Raw genomic sequence first — 14,991 nt, 5'->3', positions numbered from 1 at the left:
TTATATAATTAATTTATAATTTGTACTATAATACCTGCCCCTATAGTTTTTCCACCCTCTCTTATTGAAAATTTCATATTTAAAGTTAATACAATATAATGTTTTAATTCTACATGTAAAGTTATTTTATCACCAGGTATAGCTATTTTTTGAATTTTATTATTTAAATATATATTTTTTATTTCTCCAGTTACATCTACTGTACGAATAAAAAATTGAGGTTTATATCCTATACCAAAAGGTTTATGACGTCCTCCTTCTTCTTTTGTTAAAATATAAGTTTCAGAAATAAAAGATTTATTAACTATTAATTTATTAGGTTTTGTTAAAACCATACCTCTTTTTATATCTTTCTTTTGTACATTTCTTAATAAAATACCTACATTATCTCCTGATTGAGCTTGTATTAATTGTTTTTTAAACATTTCTAATCCTATTACAGTAGTTATAATAGAAGATTTTTCAAATTTTAAAATTTCTACTTCATCATTTAAATTTACACATCCCTGTTCAATTTTTCCTGTAATTACAGTACCTCTACCTGTTATTGAAAATACATCTTCTATAGGCATTAAAAAATAATCATTTATTTTTCTAGATAATATTTGTATTTTATCTATTTCATAAATTAAATTATTTAATTTTTGTATCCATATATTTGATTTAATTAATTCGTAATTTTTATTTTTTTGTATTATATTTATTACATTTAAAGCAGATCCAGTTAATATTTTTATATTATTTAAATCAAAATTATGTTTAGTTAATAATTCATTAATTTCTAATTTAATAAAATCAATTAATTCAATATCATCACATAAATCTTCTTTATTTAAAAAAATAATTATATTTTTTATTCCTATTTGCTTTATTAATAATAAATGTTCATATGTTTGAGGCATTATACCATCTATTATTGATATTACTAAAATTGCAACATCCATTTGAGTAGCTCCTATAATCATATTTTTTATATAATCCGAATGACCTGGACAATCTATATGAGCACAATGTTTAGTTAAAGTTTCATATTCTATATGTGTTGTATTTATTGTTATTCCTCTTATTTTTTCTTCTGGTGCTGAATCTATATCTGAATAATTATATTTTTTTGATAATCCTTGTATATTTAATAAATAAGATATAGCTGTAGTTAATGTTGTTTTACCATGATCTACATGACCTATAGTACCTAAATTAATATGTTGTTTATTTCTTATAAATATTTTATTATTCATATTTAATTTTATAATATAATATATAATACATAAATAATAATATAATCTTTTACATATTTTTATATTTATCTAATAAATATATATATACTCTATTAGAAATAAATTGTTTTATTAAATTTAATTTATTTTTATATAAATTCCCTTCTTTATTATAACTTAAAACAATATATTTACAAAATAATTTATATAATATTATATTTTTAATTTTTATTATTTTATTAAATAATTTATATACATTAAAAATAGATTGTTCATAAGATATAATAATAGGTATGTTATATATATTTGTATTAATTTTCATTTTAAAAAATGAAAAAGGTAATAATAAATTTTTTATTGCTTTATTGAAAATAAATATACCAGATTTTTTAGTTATTTTTTTTAATAAATATAATATATATATTAATAATTTTATACTTTTATTTATTTTACCTTTTTTTAAATATATTTTTATAAAACTTTTAAATAAAATTTTCATTATAAAATTTAAATTTTTTTTGTACCATATTTAGATCTAGATGTTTTTCTATTTAAAACTCCTATTGAATCTAAAGATCCTCTAATTATTTTATATTTTATACCAGGTAAATCTTTTACTCTACCTCCTTTTATTAAAACAAAATTATGTTCTTGAATAGATTTTCCTTCACCTGGTATATAAGCTAATAATTCTTTATTATTTGATAATTTTATTTTAGCTACTTTTCTTAAAGCAGAATTTGGTTTTTTTGGAGTTTTTATTAATATTTTTAATACTATACCTTTTTTTTGAGGACATTTATTTAATAAATAATTATTTTTTTTTAAATTTTTTATTTTTTTAAATTTTTTATTATATAATAATTTTTTTATTTTTATCATTTTTTATTAATATTTTTTTTTAGAAAATTTACATCCATTATAAGGTATTGAAGTTATATCAAATAATTTATATATATTTAATTTTTTATTTTTATATTTAATATTTAATAATAATTTTAATATATGTATTCTATAAAAATTAATACCATTAAAAATAATATTAATATTTAATAAATTTTTATTAATTAAATATTTTATTATATTTATTATTAAAATATTATTTGCTAATATAGTATTTTTTAATCTATTTTTAAATTGTTTAAAGTGACCACAAGATATAGTTTTTAAATTTTTTATATATATATATTTATTTTTATATTTTTTATATTTTGAAATTGTTACTAATGTATTTTTTAAATTTAATTTAAAATATAAAAATATAATATAATTATTATTTAAAATCATCATTGAGTTTGTTTATGTTTTTTATTTATACAAATAATATGTAATTTTTTAAAACGTTTAATTAATTTACATTTATTACATATTTTTTTTATTGATGAACGTTTTTTCATTTTTTATATTAAATTTTTTTATTTTATTTTTTATTATATTATTTTTTTTTAATTTCAATACTTTATATAAATATATATTCAATCTGTATAAACTTAATTTAATTTTAAATTTATTATTATATATATTAAAAATACTAACATTATTTATACTTAATAATATATTAATTGTATAAATATTTAATCCATATATATATTTTAATAAATATACATATAAATTTTTATTCAATAAACATAATTTCATTTAAAATATTAATTAAAAAAATTAAATAATATGAATATTAATTTATTTAATAAATTATACTTATTAGAAATAACATTATAATATATAATAATTTTACAATTTAAATATCCTAAACATTCTAATAAATATTTAAATAATAAAAATTTTATATTTAAATAATTATATATTTTAAATTGAAATTTAACTAAAAATTTATTACTACTAATATAAACATATTTTAATTTATAAATATTTAATATAGAATATTTAAAATAATATATATTATTTAAAGCATTAATTTTAGCTAATATTATAGCTTTATTTATATTATTATTTTTACCTACTCCAATACCAACCCATCCTAATTTATTACCTACTAATAATATAACTTTATATCTTTTTATTCTACCTTTTTTAACTGTATAAGATATTTTATTTATACTAATTATTTTATCAATAATTACATTATATATATTATTATTTTTAATAACTTTATTTAAAAACTTATATTTATAAATATAAAAATATATATAATTAATATTATATATATTAAATATTATATTATTTAAATTATTATTATAATTTAACTTCTTTATAATATAAAATAATTTACAATATATAATTAAAACATAAAAAATTTTATATATATAAATTTTATTTAATTTATTTTTATAAATTAAAATAAACAAACTTTTTAACAAAACTAAAATATAATATAATATATAATAATTATTTATTTTATTAACACTTAAATTCATATTTATAATCAATTCTTTATTATTTTAATACCTAACTCTTTATATTTATTAATATATTGAAATGAATTTATTAATTTACCTAAAGAATTTAATACAAATAAATCATTACTATATAAATAAATACAATTTTTAACTAAATCTATTTTACAATTAATATTACTAGGAAATTTAATTATTATTTTATGATTATATTTTAATTTAAATATTAAAATATTATATTTAAATATATAATAAAATTTATAATTAATACCTAAAACATTTAAAATTAATTTATATATTACATTTTGAATATTATTTAAAAATATATATTTATATAATTTTAATACTAAAAACAATATTTTACTATTATAAAAAAATATATACATATTATTTAAAATATAAATATTCTTTATAATATTATAATTTACATTATTAATTATAAAATATATATAAATTAAATTTTTTAAATCTAATATTAAATATATATTATTATTTTTATAAAAATAATTAAAAAAAATAAATTTTTTATTTAACATATCATATACTTTTTATTAATTAATATTTTAAAAAATATAAAAAATTAAAATACCCCCTATTTTATATTTTAAAGATAATAAATGTGTAATAAATTTATATTTACTAGAATATAATATTAATAAACCTTTAAAATATTTATTAAATTTTATAAAATTTAATAATTTAATATAATTCATATAAAATAATTGATTATATTTTATGTATACTTTTAAATAAATATAATTTTTATTTTTATTTAATATTATAAATATAAAATATTTATTATTAATTTTAAATATATAATATTTTATTATATAATTATATTTATATAATAAATTAATAATATAATATAAAATTTTATTATATTTATATAACATAAAAAATTTTTTTAACTTAAAATTATATTTAAATTGATTTAAAAATTTAATTATCATAAAAATTTAAATAAAATTTATTTTTAATTTTTTTATATCAATATTTAATTTATACTTTATATATTTTAATATATAATTATTACTTTTAGTACCTACAGAAATTAAATTATTATTTAAAATTATAACTGCATTTTTATTAAACTTTATAGAATAATATTTTTTTAAATTTAAAAATAATTTTTGTTGAACTAAAATACCTTTACACTTATCAGATTTTTTATAAACACTATTATTTAATACTTTATATACTATTCCTATAATTATATCACCATACCTTGGTTTAATACATTTATTTAATACATTTATATATTTAAATTTTAAAATACCACTATTATCTATAACATCTAATATACTATTTAAATATATCATAAAATTTTTATTACTTTATTATTACAAAACTTACTTTTTTTATAATATTTAAATAATATATAATCATTTTTTTTAATCTCATTTCTACAATCATATACTTTAATATATATATTATTTAAAAACAATTTTTTATATTTATTATTATACTTATAATATGAAATACAAATTACTTTTATATTTATATTTATACTCTTTAAAACATATCCTATTTTTTTTAACATAATTTTTAATAAATTTTTTTTATAAATTGTAATTTAAAAGGCAATTTATAAGATAACATTTTAGTTATTAAATAAATTGTTTTAAACATTATTTTACTAATTTCAAATAATAATTTATTTTTTTTAACAATACCTACATATAATTCAATCGATCCCTTACCTGATCCCATTCTAGTTTTTAAAGATTTTTTAGTTAAAGATTTTATACATTTAATACAAATATTATATGTTCCAATTTTTTTTACAAATTTATTTATAATAAAAATTGATGTATCTAATTGTTTTTTAGTAATAAATCCAGAATTTAAAGAAATTATACCCCAATATAAATTTAAAAATTTTAAATTAAAAATTCCTCTTATTTTACCTCTATGAGATTTTTTTAATAATATAATATTATTCATAATAATAAAAATTTTTTATAATTTAACTATTTAACCATATTTTTATACCTAAAATACCTTGTTTAGTATTTATAATATCATTAATATATTTAATATTATTATATAAATTATTTAAAGATATTATACCATATGTATAAATTTCTATTTTAGTTTTTAAACTATTTTTAAAACGACCTGAAAATTTTATTTTTAATCCTTTTATATTATTATTATTTATTTTTAAAATATTTTTATATAAAAAATCAAAAATTAACCTTAAAGATTTATATTTAATATAATACTTCTTTATATAAAACATTATTATATTAATATTATTTAAAATATTTTTAATATATTTTATTTTTAAAAAACATACACAATTATAATTTTTATAATAATAATAATTAAAATAATTAAATAATATAAATATATATTTAAAATTAATATTATTATTATATAAAAAAAATATTATTATAAATTTATTAATATAAAAATATACATTTATATTAATATAAAAATTTATTTTTTTATTATTAAATATTTTATATATACTATAATATAAAAAATATATTAATAATATATTAATTAAATAATATTTATTTTTATATATATTTAAATAAAAATTATTTAAATAATTCTTATATATATTACTTCTAAATATTAAAGGATGTACTTTATGTCCCATATTTATTTAATTTAAAATTAATTCTTGTATATTATTTTTTATATATTTAGTATATACGAAATTACCTATTTTTTTAAATAATTTATATTTATTTATAAATATAGGTATAAATTTATGTCCATTATATACTTTTAAATAAAAATTTAATAATTTTTTATATATATATAAATTTTTATTATATATTTTTAAAATAATATTTTTATTATTATATTTATAAAAATTTTTAAATATATATTTATTATTTAATGATATTTTTAACCAATATAATTTTATCATTATTTTATTATTTAAATATTTTTTTTGTTTTATAACCTTTAGAATGTAATCCTTTTCTAGAACATGGATATTTACGTCCAATACCTGTTTTTCCTTTCCCTCCTCCATGAGGATGATCACATACATTCATTGCTTTACCTCTAACATGTTGTTTTTTATTATAATAAATGTTATATCCAGCATTCTTTTTTATATATTTATTATATATAATATTATCATTTATTCCTATATAACAAAAACATTTATTTTTAATATACTTTAACTTTTTAGAAGGTAATTTTATATATACTAAATCTTTATAAAAAGATAATACTTGTGCAAAAGTACCTGAAGATCTTACAAAAATACTACCTTTAGTATTTATTGATATATTATATATAAAAATACCTAATTTACAATATTTTAATTGTATATAACTTCCTTTTTTTATATTATTAATATTAGTTAAATAATATATAGAATTTAATAAACAATTATAATTTAAAATAATATATTTTTGTAAATTATTTAAATTTTGCGATAAATATAAAATACATCCTATATATGTATTTCTAAAATAATTTTTTAATTTTTTAAATAAAAAAATTTTATAATTTATTTTTATATTATAATTATCATACCAAAAATCTATTAATTTATAATTATATTTTAATTTTCCACCTCCTTTATTATATACAGTTATATAACCTTTATTATTTTTTCCAAAATTTTTTAAATATTTATAAATATTATATTTTTTTAATTTTAATATCATAATATTGTATATTCTATTTAAAAAAAATATAATATTTTTTAAAATTTTTTTTATTAATAATATTAATTTTTTTAATTTTATAATTTTTATCAAATATATTTTCAATAAAATATTTTACATTAAATTTAGTTAAATAATTTTTTTTTATATAAATAATACAAAATTTATTAAAAAAATTTATATTATAATATATTTTATTATTATATAAATTAAATAAAATTTCTTTCATATTAAAAATATTATATATTCATAATTAATAAATTTTAAAATTATATTTCTATTATTAAAATTAATATTTTTATAATTTAATATATAATAATTTTTTAATATTCCTTTAAAATATAATATATTATCAATTATTAAATTTATATTATTATTTAATAATATATCAAAAATATTAATAAGATATTCAAATTTAATTATTATTATATTACTACGCTTATTTAATAATAAATATATAAAAACTAACTTATATTCTAATTTATTTCTTTTTAAATTATTATCATTATATATTGGACCAAAACTACAAGATCCCTGTCTACATATAGGTGATTTAAAATTTTTTAATCTAGCTTTACCTAATCCTTTTTGAATTCTAATTTTTTTATTACTAAAATTTATTAAACTTTTATTTTTAATATGTGTATTAATATTTTTATTATATAAAAAATAATATCTTATTATATATACTAATAATTTATATATTTTAATATAATTATTTAAATATAATTTAATAAAAAAATTATATTTATATTTTTTATTATTAAATATATTATTAATAATATTTAATACTATTATTATATTCATTTTTTTTTAAAAAATATTATTTTTTCAGAAAAAAAGGATTTGAACCTATATTCTTCTATTTCCAAAATAGATATGTTACCATTACACTATATTCTGAATATATAATAAAATACTTTTAAGGAAAATCGAATTCCTATTTTCTTCTTGAAAAAAAGATGTCTTACCTTTAAACGATAAAAGTATATAATATTTATGAATTACCTGAGATTTGAACTCAGAACCATTCGATTAAAAGTCGAGTACTCTACCAATTAAGCTAGTAATTCTATAAAAATAAACGAATTTGACGAGAATTGAACTCGTAATCTTTATTATGACAAAATAATATTTTTACCTATTAAACTACAAACTCCTTTTTTTTTAGAGAAAAAGGGATTCGAACCCTTGATATATAATATATTTATATATAATAAATTAGCAATTTATAACTATAAACCACTCAGTCATTTCTCTACTTTCATAAATAAGTTAAATCAGATTTGAACTGATGTAGATATAAAATCAATGAATTTACAGTCCATTCCTTTTAACCACTCAGGCATTAACTTATATATTTAAGTAGATTCGAACTACTGACGATCAATATATGATAATGAATTATGAGTCCATTGCTTTCGACCACTCAGCCATAAATATTTTTATTAGAGATAAAGGGATTTGAACCCTTAAAACATAAAATGTTAATGGATTTTCGTTATTTAAATTTAGACTTTTTATATATTTAAAATTATTAATAATAAAGTCGTTTGAATATATTTTATATATATTACAGAATTTATATTATTTATTTTTTTAATATTTTTTCTTATATAATAATATTAATTATAATTATTAAAATTAATTAACTCATAATATAAATTTTAATATAAAGTCCATCGTGTATACCATATTTCACCATATCTCTAAAAATGATATTCAGATTTGAACTGAAATATAATAATTTGCAATTATTTACTTTATCCTATTAAGTCATATCATTATTTATATTACAAGATAAATAATGAGATTTGAACTCATATTAAAGAAATCACAATTCTTTACCTTAACCATTAGGTTATATTTATCATATATTTATATATAAAATATATTATTATATTTATATAATATATTATTTAATGATATATTATGTAATATTTTAATTTTTAAATTATATATACATATAATAAAAAATTCATTATAACTATAAATTTTTATAAAATTATATTTATATAAATTTAATATATAAATATATATATTATATCTATATATTAAATTACATAATATTATATATTTAATTTTATTTTTAAAAAAAATTATATCTTTAGGTTTAATATTAATATTATAATATTTTATATTTATATTATTTAAATAAATATATTTATATTTTATAAAATATCTTGATTGTAATATAGTTTTAAAACATCCTATATTTACTAAAAATATATCTAATCTAGATTCTAATATATTTAATAAATTAAAATATATAATATCTTTATTAATTTTTTTTATTTTATTTATATAATATAAATATTTTTTATATGTAATACAATAATTATAACATATATATCTAATAAATTTTAAATTTAAATCATAATAAGATTTATATATTTTATTAGTTAATATTTTATAATTATATTTACTTGAAAAATATAATAAAAAAGGTATATTTAATTTTTTTAAAATTTTTTTTTTTGGAATTAAAAATTTTATCATATTAATTTAAAATTCATAAATTATAGAAGCTAATGATGAGATTTGAACTCATAATCCACTGATTACAAATCAGTTGCTTTACCTATTAAGCTACTTTAACAAAAAAATATTTTATATAATTAAATATTCAACTTATTAGGAATTATATACTAAATATATTACTATAAATACATATTAATCCTATAAAATAATTTTTCTAATTATTGTTTTATTCATTTATATGATTAGAATATTATTTTTAATTAAATTTTTTTATTTATATTATTTCAACAATTAAAATTTTATACTTAACTACTCAACATTACAATAATAATTAATAATTGATATATCATTGGTATAATTTTTTTGATCCTCTCGTACTAAAAAAAATAATTTCAATATTCTAACACTTATATTAGATATGGACCGAACTGTCTCACGACGTTCTGAACCCAGCTCACGTATCGCTTTAATAGGCGAACAGACTTACCCTTAAAACATGCTACTGCTTTAGGATGCGATAAGCCGACATCGAGGTGCCAAACCTTTTCGTCAATATGGACTCTCGGAAAAGATTAGCCTGTTATCCCTAGAGTAACTTTTATCCGTTAAGCGATAATTTTATCACTAAAAATTATCGGATCATTAAGACCGACATTAATCTCTGTTTGATTTGTATATCTAACAGTTAATTATATATATCTTTATACAATAAAATATAACATTGTACACCTCCGTTTATATATAGGAGGAGACCGCCCCAGTCAAACTATCTTATAAATATTGTTTAAAAATTTGTTATAAAACTTTTATAAGAATTTATATACATAAAAAATGGTATTTCATTAATAATTACATTATTCCCGAAAAAATAATATTTAAATTTCCCATTTATACTATGTTTTATATATATATTTTCAATATTTATTAATAGTAAAGCTTCATAGGGTCTTTCTGTCCTAATATAAGAAATCTGCATCTTCACAGATATTTTTATTTCATTGAGATTTTTTTTAAGACAGCATTTAAGTCGTTACATCTCTCATGCAGGTCGGAACTTACCCGACAAGGAATTTCGCTACCTTTGGACCGTTATAGATACAGCCGCCGTTTACTATAGCCTATATATATATTATAATTTTATTACATATATATTTTAACAATATAGCACTGGGCAGATGTCAATCTTTATACATCATTTTTCAATTTAGCAAAGATTTGTGTTTTTGTTAAACAGTCGCTTAAATCAATTATTTTCAACTAAAAAAGTATCTTTTATCCCTAAGTTACAAGATCAATTTGCCGAGTTCCTTAAAAAAAATTTTCTCAACTTCTTAATAATTTATATTTATTTACTAGTGTCAGTTTACGGTACGAATATATAATAAAAAATATATATATAATTTTTGTATAATAAAATAATAATTTTTTATAAAAAATATTTTATTAGTCTTAATATACCTATTTATTATATAGTATAAGAATATTAACTTATTACCTATCAATTACACATTTCATCTCATTTTAAGATTCGACTAACCCTATTAAAAACAATTTTAAATAGGAACCCTTAAATTATAGAAGTATTGGATTTTTACCAATATTTACATTACTCAAATTAGCATTATCACTTTTGATTTATATATTTTAATTTACATATAAATATATATTTTCAAAACGCTCTTTTACCAATTTAATAATTTAATATTAAATTTTATAATATCGATAATTAATTTATTTTCGATTATTTTTGAACTAAAATTACTAAATTAATGAGCTTTTACGCACTCTTTAAAAGATAACTGCTTCTAAATTTACTTTTTAATTATTAAAATAATTTTATATTCTTTTTAAAACTTAACTAATATTTAAAAATCTTAATTTATAATTAGGGCTGTTTCCCTTTTGAAAATAAAGCTTATCCCTTATTTTCTAATAACATGTATATTTTATTAAATAAAATTATTAAATTATTATTATTAATATTATTTATTATAAATAATTTAATTATAAAAGAGTTTTACATTTATTTATATACAAATACTATACTTACATATATTTCAAAGAGAACCAGCTATCTTCAAATTCGATTGGCATTTCACCACTAATTATATTTCATTTGATACTTTTGCAACAGTAATCAATTCAAACTATAATTTAATATTATTTAAATTTTATTTTAAATATAATTAGATCATTTGATTTCGGGTCTATAATAAATAATATAATATTTATGCTTATTTTTATACATAAACTCGATTACACTTTGGCTTCATATAAAAATTTAACCTAATAAATATACTATTTATTATAACTTGCTAATTCTTTCTTCAACAAGAATATAATAAAATTATAATTAATTTTATTATAATTTATTAAATTTAAAATTCAGGATCTTTTTCACTATTTTTTCAAAATTCTTTTCATCTTTCCCTCACGGTACTATTCTCTATCAACTTTTATTATATTAAAATTTATAAGGTGATCCTTATTATATTAATAATATTCACACAAAATATATTTTTATGTTACTTTATTTAAATTTTACATATATAATGTTTAAATTATTTCAATTCGTTCACCACTACTATGAAAATCGTTATTACTTTATATTCCTTTAAGTACTTAGATGATTCAATTCCTTAAGTTTTTTAAAAAATATTTATATAAAAATATTTTATTCAGATACTTTTATAATTTATATTAATAATAAATTTATATATATATATTTATTATTAATTATAAAAATTTCGTTAATATATATAACGTCTTTCTTCAATAATAAAAAGTAATAGACATCCTTTTAAATTTATTATATATATTTAATTATATATTTTATATAAAAATTATAAATTAATTTATGTAAAAAATAAGCGAAAAACGGAATTGAACCGATTACCTTCGGAGCATGAATCCGACGAACTTTCCTTATGCTCTATTTCGCTAATTAATAATAAACTTGAAAAGAATTGAACTTTTATTTTATAATTCGTAATTATATATTTTATCCATTAAATTACAAGTTTATTATAATAATAAATTAAAATAAGTAATTAACTTAGAGGTAAAGTTTCTGCTTTACATACAGAAGATCATTGGTTCAAATCCAATATTACTTACTAAATCTATAATTTAATGGATAAAATAAAAACCTTCTAAGTTTTTTTTGTAAGTTCAAATCTTACTAGATTTATAAAAAATGAATATGGCGAAATAGGTAAACGCACTAAATTTAGAATTTAGATAAATAATAAATAAGAGTTCAAATCTCTTTATTCATATAAATAAAATATACTTCCTAAACTAGAATTGAACTAGTATCTTTCGGTTAACAGCCGAATGCTTTAACCACTAAGCTATTAAGAATATAATATATATATTATTATATATATAATATATAGGGAATATAGTTTAATGGTAAAATCTTATTTTTGCATAATAAAAATAGTAGTTCAATTCTACTTATTTCCATTATTTTATCTATAAATGTTAATATAATTATATATTATAATTCATTATATTGCGAGTTTGATCCTAGCTCAGAATGAACGCTAGAAATATACATTACACATGCGAATTAATGATAATATCATAGTGTATAGGTGAGTATATATAAATTTTTAATTTTAAATAGATTATAATATTTAATAATAATCTATATGCGCAATTTATAATTGTACTATATAAAAAATTATTATTATTTAAAATAAAATTTATATTTGATTAACTAGTTGGTAATTTAAAAGATTACCAAGGTTATGATCAAAAATTGATTTTAAACGAATGTACAATCACATTAGGATTGAAATAAAGCCTAAATTTTTTTTTAAAATCAGCAGTGGGGAATATTTTACAATAAGCGTAAGCTTGATAAAGTAATATTTCTTAAAGGAAGACAGTATTAATTAAATATTGTAAACTTTATGTTTTATTTTTAAATATTGATAAAAATAAAAATTAGTATTTGCTAATTTCTGTGCCAGCAGCAGCGGTAATACAGAAAATACAAGCGTTATTCAATTTATTAGGCGTAAAGCGTTTTTAGGTTTTATATTAATTTTATTTAAAAATATTTAATTAAAATTTAAATAATAAATAAATAATAATATAATAGAGTATTATTAAAGTATTTAGAATTTTTTGAGAAGTAGTGAAATACAATGATACAAAAAAGAATATCAAAGGCGAAAGCATAATACTATATAATTACTGACACTTATAAACGAAAGCTAAGGTAGCAAATAGGATTAGATACCCTAGTAGTCTTAGCTGTAAACTATGAATATTTTATATTTATAATTAATAAATATAATAACTAACGTTATAAATATTCCGCCTGAGTAGTATATTCGCAAGAATGAAATTCAAAGGAATTGACGGGAGCTTATACAAGTGGTGGAACATGTGACTTAATTCGATGCAACACGATAAACCTTACCAAAATTTAACAATATTTTATTATTAAGAAATTAATATATTATTAAAATATATAGGTAGTGCATGGCTGTCGTCAGTTCGTGCTGTGAAGTGTTAATTTTAGTATTATAACGAACGTAACCTTTTATAAAAAAAATTTTTTATGATATATTATTTATTATATATAATAAAGATTACGTCAAGTCATTATGCTCCTTATATTTTGGGCTGTTCACGTGTTACATAGAATATAACAATATATTTATTATATTTAAATATAATATTTAAAATATATTTATAGTTCAGATTATAAATTGAAACTCATTTATATGAAGATGGAATCACTAGTAATCGCTAATTAGAATTATAGCGGTGAATAAGTTCTTAAGCTTTGTACACACCGCCCGTCACATCTAAAAAGTATTAAATTATATAAAAATTATTGTAAAATAATTATATATAATAATACAATTTTGATGAAGTCGTAACAAGGTAACCGTACTGGAAGGTGCGGTTGGATTATTATATAAAAAGGTTGATTTATTTATATAAAAATATTAAAATAATATTTATATATATAATAAATTATAATAATAAATATTTATTTTAAATATATAAATTTTATAGACGAAAATAATACTAATACACATTAGTGTGAATTTAGTTAAATATTATTTTTATAAAGGTTTTTAGTTTAACGGTAAAAACATACTCTTGATAAGGGTAAAATTTTAGTTCAATTCTAAAATGACCTAAAATATAAAGAAAGGCGAACCCTGTGTATGAAATTATACACAGGGTTCGCCTTTCTTTATATTTTAGGTCATTTTAGAATTGAACTAAAATTTTACCCTTATCAAGAGTATGTTTTTACCGTTAAACTAAAAA

The 14,991-nt window shown here is 15.3% G+C and overlaps 18 protein-coding genes and 21 non-coding genes across 39 annotated transcripts; 6 read left to right on the top strand and 33 right to left on the bottom strand. All coding sequences in view use genetic code 11, as the record gives it.

Moving 5' to 3' along the window:
• Window positions 1-8: 8 nt before the first annotated feature.
• On the bottom strand, window positions 9-1,238 carry TUFA (elongation factor Tu, putative). Its single transcript has one exon. It carries the CDS (start codon window positions 1,236-1,238, stop codon window positions 9-11), a length of 1,230 nt encoding a protein of 409 aa, YP_009325501.1.
• A 49-nt stretch (window positions 1,239-1,287) lies between these two features.
• Window positions 1,288-1,716, bottom strand: RPS7 (apicoplast ribosomal protein S7, putative). Its single transcript has one exon. It carries the CDS (start codon window positions 1,714-1,716, stop codon window positions 1,288-1,290), a length of 429 nt encoding a protein of 142 aa, YP_009325500.1.
• Window positions 1,717-1,724: 8 nt separating this feature from the next.
• RPS12 (apicoplast ribosomal protein S12, putative) lies at window positions 1,725-2,099 on the bottom strand. The gene has a single exon. The coding sequence runs from the start codon at window positions 2,097-2,099 to the stop codon at window positions 1,725-1,727; it is 375 nt and encodes a 124-aa protein (YP_009325499.1).
• A 6-nt stretch (window positions 2,100-2,105) lies between these two features.
• Window positions 2,106-2,507, bottom strand: RPS11 (apicoplast ribosomal protein S11, putative). The gene has a single exon. The coding sequence runs from the start codon at window positions 2,505-2,507 to the stop codon at window positions 2,106-2,108; it is 402 nt and encodes a 133-aa protein (YP_009325498.1).
• On the bottom strand, window positions 2,504-2,614 carry RPL36 (apicoplast ribosomal protein L36, putative). The gene has a single exon. It carries the CDS (start codon window positions 2,612-2,614, stop codon window positions 2,504-2,506), a length of 111 nt encoding a protein of 36 aa, YP_009325497.1.
• On the bottom strand, window positions 2,580-2,855 carry ORF91 (hypothetical protein). Its single transcript has one exon. The coding sequence runs from the start codon at window positions 2,853-2,855 to the stop codon at window positions 2,580-2,582; it is 276 nt and encodes a 91-aa protein (YP_009325496.1).
• Window positions 2,856-2,863: 8 nt separating this feature from the next.
• RPS5 (apicoplast ribosomal protein S5, putative) lies at window positions 2,864-3,592 on the bottom strand. The gene has a single exon. The coding sequence runs from the start codon at window positions 3,590-3,592 to the stop codon at window positions 2,864-2,866; it is 729 nt and encodes a 242-aa protein (YP_009325495.1).
• Window positions 3,593-3,600: 8 nt separating this feature from the next.
• Window positions 3,601-4,107, bottom strand: RPL6 (apicoplast ribosomal protein L6, putative). Its single transcript has one exon. The coding sequence runs from the start codon at window positions 4,105-4,107 to the stop codon at window positions 3,601-3,603; it is 507 nt and encodes a 168-aa protein (YP_009325494.1).
• Window positions 4,108-4,134: 27 nt separating this feature from the next.
• RPS8 (apicoplast ribosomal protein S8, putative) lies at window positions 4,135-4,521 on the bottom strand. Its single transcript has one exon. It carries the CDS (start codon window positions 4,519-4,521, stop codon window positions 4,135-4,137), a length of 387 nt encoding a protein of 128 aa, YP_009325493.1.
• A 6-nt stretch (window positions 4,522-4,527) lies between these two features.
• Window positions 4,528-4,890, bottom strand: RPL14 (apicoplast ribosomal protein L14, putative). Its single transcript has one exon. The coding sequence runs from the start codon at window positions 4,888-4,890 to the stop codon at window positions 4,528-4,530; it is 363 nt and encodes a 120-aa protein (YP_009325492.1).
• RPS17 (apicoplast ribosomal protein S17, putative) lies at window positions 4,887-5,111 on the bottom strand. The gene has a single exon. The coding sequence runs from the start codon at window positions 5,109-5,111 to the stop codon at window positions 4,887-4,889; it is 225 nt and encodes a 74-aa protein (YP_009325491.1).
• A 5-nt stretch (window positions 5,112-5,116) lies between these two features.
• Window positions 5,117-5,515, bottom strand: RPL16 (apicoplast ribosomal protein L16, putative). Its single transcript has one exon. The coding sequence runs from the start codon at window positions 5,513-5,515 to the stop codon at window positions 5,117-5,119; it is 399 nt and encodes a 132-aa protein (YP_009325490.1).
• Window positions 5,516-5,537: 22 nt separating this feature from the next.
• On the bottom strand, window positions 5,538-6,179 carry RPS3 (ribosomal protein S3, putative). Its single transcript has one exon. It carries the CDS (start codon window positions 6,177-6,179, stop codon window positions 5,538-5,540), a length of 642 nt encoding a protein of 213 aa, YP_009325489.1.
• Window positions 6,180-6,185: 6 nt separating this feature from the next.
• Window positions 6,186-6,455, bottom strand: RPS19 (apicoplast ribosomal protein S19, putative). The gene has a single exon. It carries the CDS (start codon window positions 6,453-6,455, stop codon window positions 6,186-6,188), a length of 270 nt encoding a protein of 89 aa, YP_009325488.1.
• A 7-nt stretch (window positions 6,456-6,462) lies between these two features.
• Window positions 6,463-7,209, bottom strand: RPL2 (apicoplast ribosomal protein L2, putative). Its single transcript has one exon. It carries the CDS (start codon window positions 7,207-7,209, stop codon window positions 6,463-6,465), a length of 747 nt encoding a protein of 248 aa, YP_009325487.1.
• Window positions 7,210-7,222: 13 nt separating this feature from the next.
• RPL23 (ribosomal protein L23, putative) lies at window positions 7,223-7,438 on the bottom strand. The gene has a single exon. The coding sequence runs from the start codon at window positions 7,436-7,438 to the stop codon at window positions 7,223-7,225; it is 216 nt and encodes a 71-aa protein (YP_009325486.1).
• RPL4 (apicoplast ribosomal protein L4, putative) lies at window positions 7,435-8,016 on the bottom strand. Its single transcript has one exon. It carries the CDS (start codon window positions 8,014-8,016, stop codon window positions 7,435-7,437), a length of 582 nt encoding a protein of 193 aa, YP_009325485.1.
• A 24-nt stretch (window positions 8,017-8,040) lies between these two features.
• PRELSG_API02200 lies at window positions 8,041-8,112 on the bottom strand. Its single transcript has one exon. It is a non-coding gene; the product is annotated as a tRNA-Pro (tRNA).
• Window positions 8,113-8,126: 14 nt separating this feature from the next.
• PRELSG_API02100 lies at window positions 8,127-8,197 on the bottom strand. The gene has a single exon. It is a non-coding gene; the product is annotated as a tRNA-Glu (tRNA).
• A 12-nt stretch (window positions 8,198-8,209) lies between these two features.
• PRELSG_API02000 lies at window positions 8,210-8,282 on the bottom strand. Its single transcript has one exon. It is a non-coding gene; the product is annotated as a tRNA-Lys (tRNA).
• Window positions 8,283-8,294: 12 nt separating this feature from the next.
• On the bottom strand, window positions 8,295-8,368 carry PRELSG_API01900. The gene has a single exon. It is a non-coding gene; the product is annotated as a tRNA-Asp (tRNA).
• A 9-nt stretch (window positions 8,369-8,377) lies between these two features.
• Window positions 8,378-8,469, bottom strand: PRELSG_API01800. The gene has a single exon. It is a non-coding gene; the product is annotated as a tRNA-Ser (tRNA).
• An 11-nt stretch (window positions 8,470-8,480) lies between these two features.
• On the bottom strand, window positions 8,481-8,564 carry PRELSG_API01700. Its single transcript has one exon. It is a non-coding gene; the product is annotated as a tRNA-Tyr (tRNA).
• A 4-nt stretch (window positions 8,565-8,568) lies between these two features.
• On the bottom strand, window positions 8,569-8,652 carry PRELSG_API01600. The gene has a single exon. It is a non-coding gene; the product is annotated as a tRNA-Met (tRNA).
• A 269-nt stretch (window positions 8,653-8,921) lies between these two features.
• Window positions 8,922-8,995, bottom strand: PRELSG_API01500. Its single transcript has one exon. It is a non-coding gene; the product is annotated as a tRNA-Cys (tRNA).
• A 13-nt stretch (window positions 8,996-9,008) lies between these two features.
• PRELSG_API01400 lies at window positions 9,009-9,080 on the bottom strand. The gene has a single exon. It is a non-coding gene; the product is annotated as a tRNA-His (tRNA).
• Window positions 9,081-9,087: 7 nt separating this feature from the next.
• Window positions 9,088-9,708, bottom strand: RPS4 (apicoplast ribosomal protein S4, putative). Its single transcript has one exon. The coding sequence runs from the start codon at window positions 9,706-9,708 to the stop codon at window positions 9,088-9,090; it is 621 nt and encodes a 206-aa protein (YP_009325484.1).
• Window positions 9,709-9,735: 27 nt separating this feature from the next.
• On the bottom strand, window positions 9,736-9,808 carry PRELSG_API01200. The gene has a single exon. It is a non-coding gene; the product is annotated as a tRNA-Thr (tRNA).
• A 15-nt stretch (window positions 9,809-9,823) lies between these two features.
• Window positions 9,824-12,516, bottom strand: PRELSG_API01100. The gene has a single exon. It is a non-coding gene; the product is annotated as a large subunit ribosomal RNA (ribosomal RNA).
• A 43-nt stretch (window positions 12,517-12,559) lies between these two features.
• Window positions 12,560-12,633, bottom strand: PRELSG_API01000. The gene has a single exon. It is a non-coding gene; the product is annotated as a tRNA-Met (tRNA).
• A 9-nt stretch (window positions 12,634-12,642) lies between these two features.
• PRELSG_API00900 lies at window positions 12,643-12,713 on the bottom strand. The gene has a single exon. It is a non-coding gene; the product is annotated as a tRNA-Arg (tRNA).
• Window positions 12,714-12,735: 22 nt separating this feature from the next.
• On the top strand, window positions 12,736-12,807 carry PRELSG_API00800. The gene has a single exon. It is a non-coding gene; the product is annotated as a tRNA-Val (tRNA).
• A 1-nt stretch (window position 12,808) lies between these two features.
• PRELSG_API00700 lies at window positions 12,809-12,880 on the top strand. The gene has a single exon. It is a non-coding gene; the product is annotated as a tRNA-Arg (tRNA).
• A 7-nt stretch (window positions 12,881-12,887) lies between these two features.
• PRELSG_API00600 lies at window positions 12,888-12,968 on the top strand. The gene has a single exon. It is a non-coding gene; the product is annotated as a tRNA-Leu (tRNA).
• Window positions 12,969-12,981: 13 nt separating this feature from the next.
• Window positions 12,982-13,053, bottom strand: PRELSG_API00500. The gene has a single exon. It is a non-coding gene; the product is annotated as a tRNA-Asn (tRNA).
• A 34-nt stretch (window positions 13,054-13,087) lies between these two features.
• On the top strand, window positions 13,088-13,159 carry PRELSG_API00400. The gene has a single exon. It is a non-coding gene; the product is annotated as a tRNA-Ala (tRNA).
• A 42-nt stretch (window positions 13,160-13,201) lies between these two features.
• Window positions 13,202-14,633, top strand: PRELSG_API00300. The gene has a single exon. It is a non-coding gene; the product is annotated as a small subunit ribosomal RNA (ribosomal RNA).
• Window positions 14,634-14,786: 153 nt separating this feature from the next.
• PRELSG_API00200 lies at window positions 14,787-14,858 on the top strand. Its single transcript has one exon. It is a non-coding gene; the product is annotated as a tRNA-Ile (tRNA).
• Window positions 14,859-14,922: 64 nt separating this feature from the next.
• PRELSG_API00100 lies at window positions 14,923-14,991 on the bottom strand. The gene has a single exon. It is a non-coding gene; the product is annotated as a tRNA-Ile (tRNA).

The sequence above is a fragment of the Plasmodium relictum genome, assembly GCF_900005765.1.
Source record: "Plasmodium relictum strain SGS1 genome assembly, organelle: plastid:apicoplast".
In the NCBI taxonomy this organism is placed as follows: domain Eukaryota; phylum Apicomplexa; class Aconoidasida; order Haemosporida; family Plasmodiidae; genus Plasmodium; species Plasmodium relictum.
The sequence above is the reverse complement of the archived record's forward strand: the minus strand, read 5'-3'. Positions and strand labels throughout refer to the sequence as shown.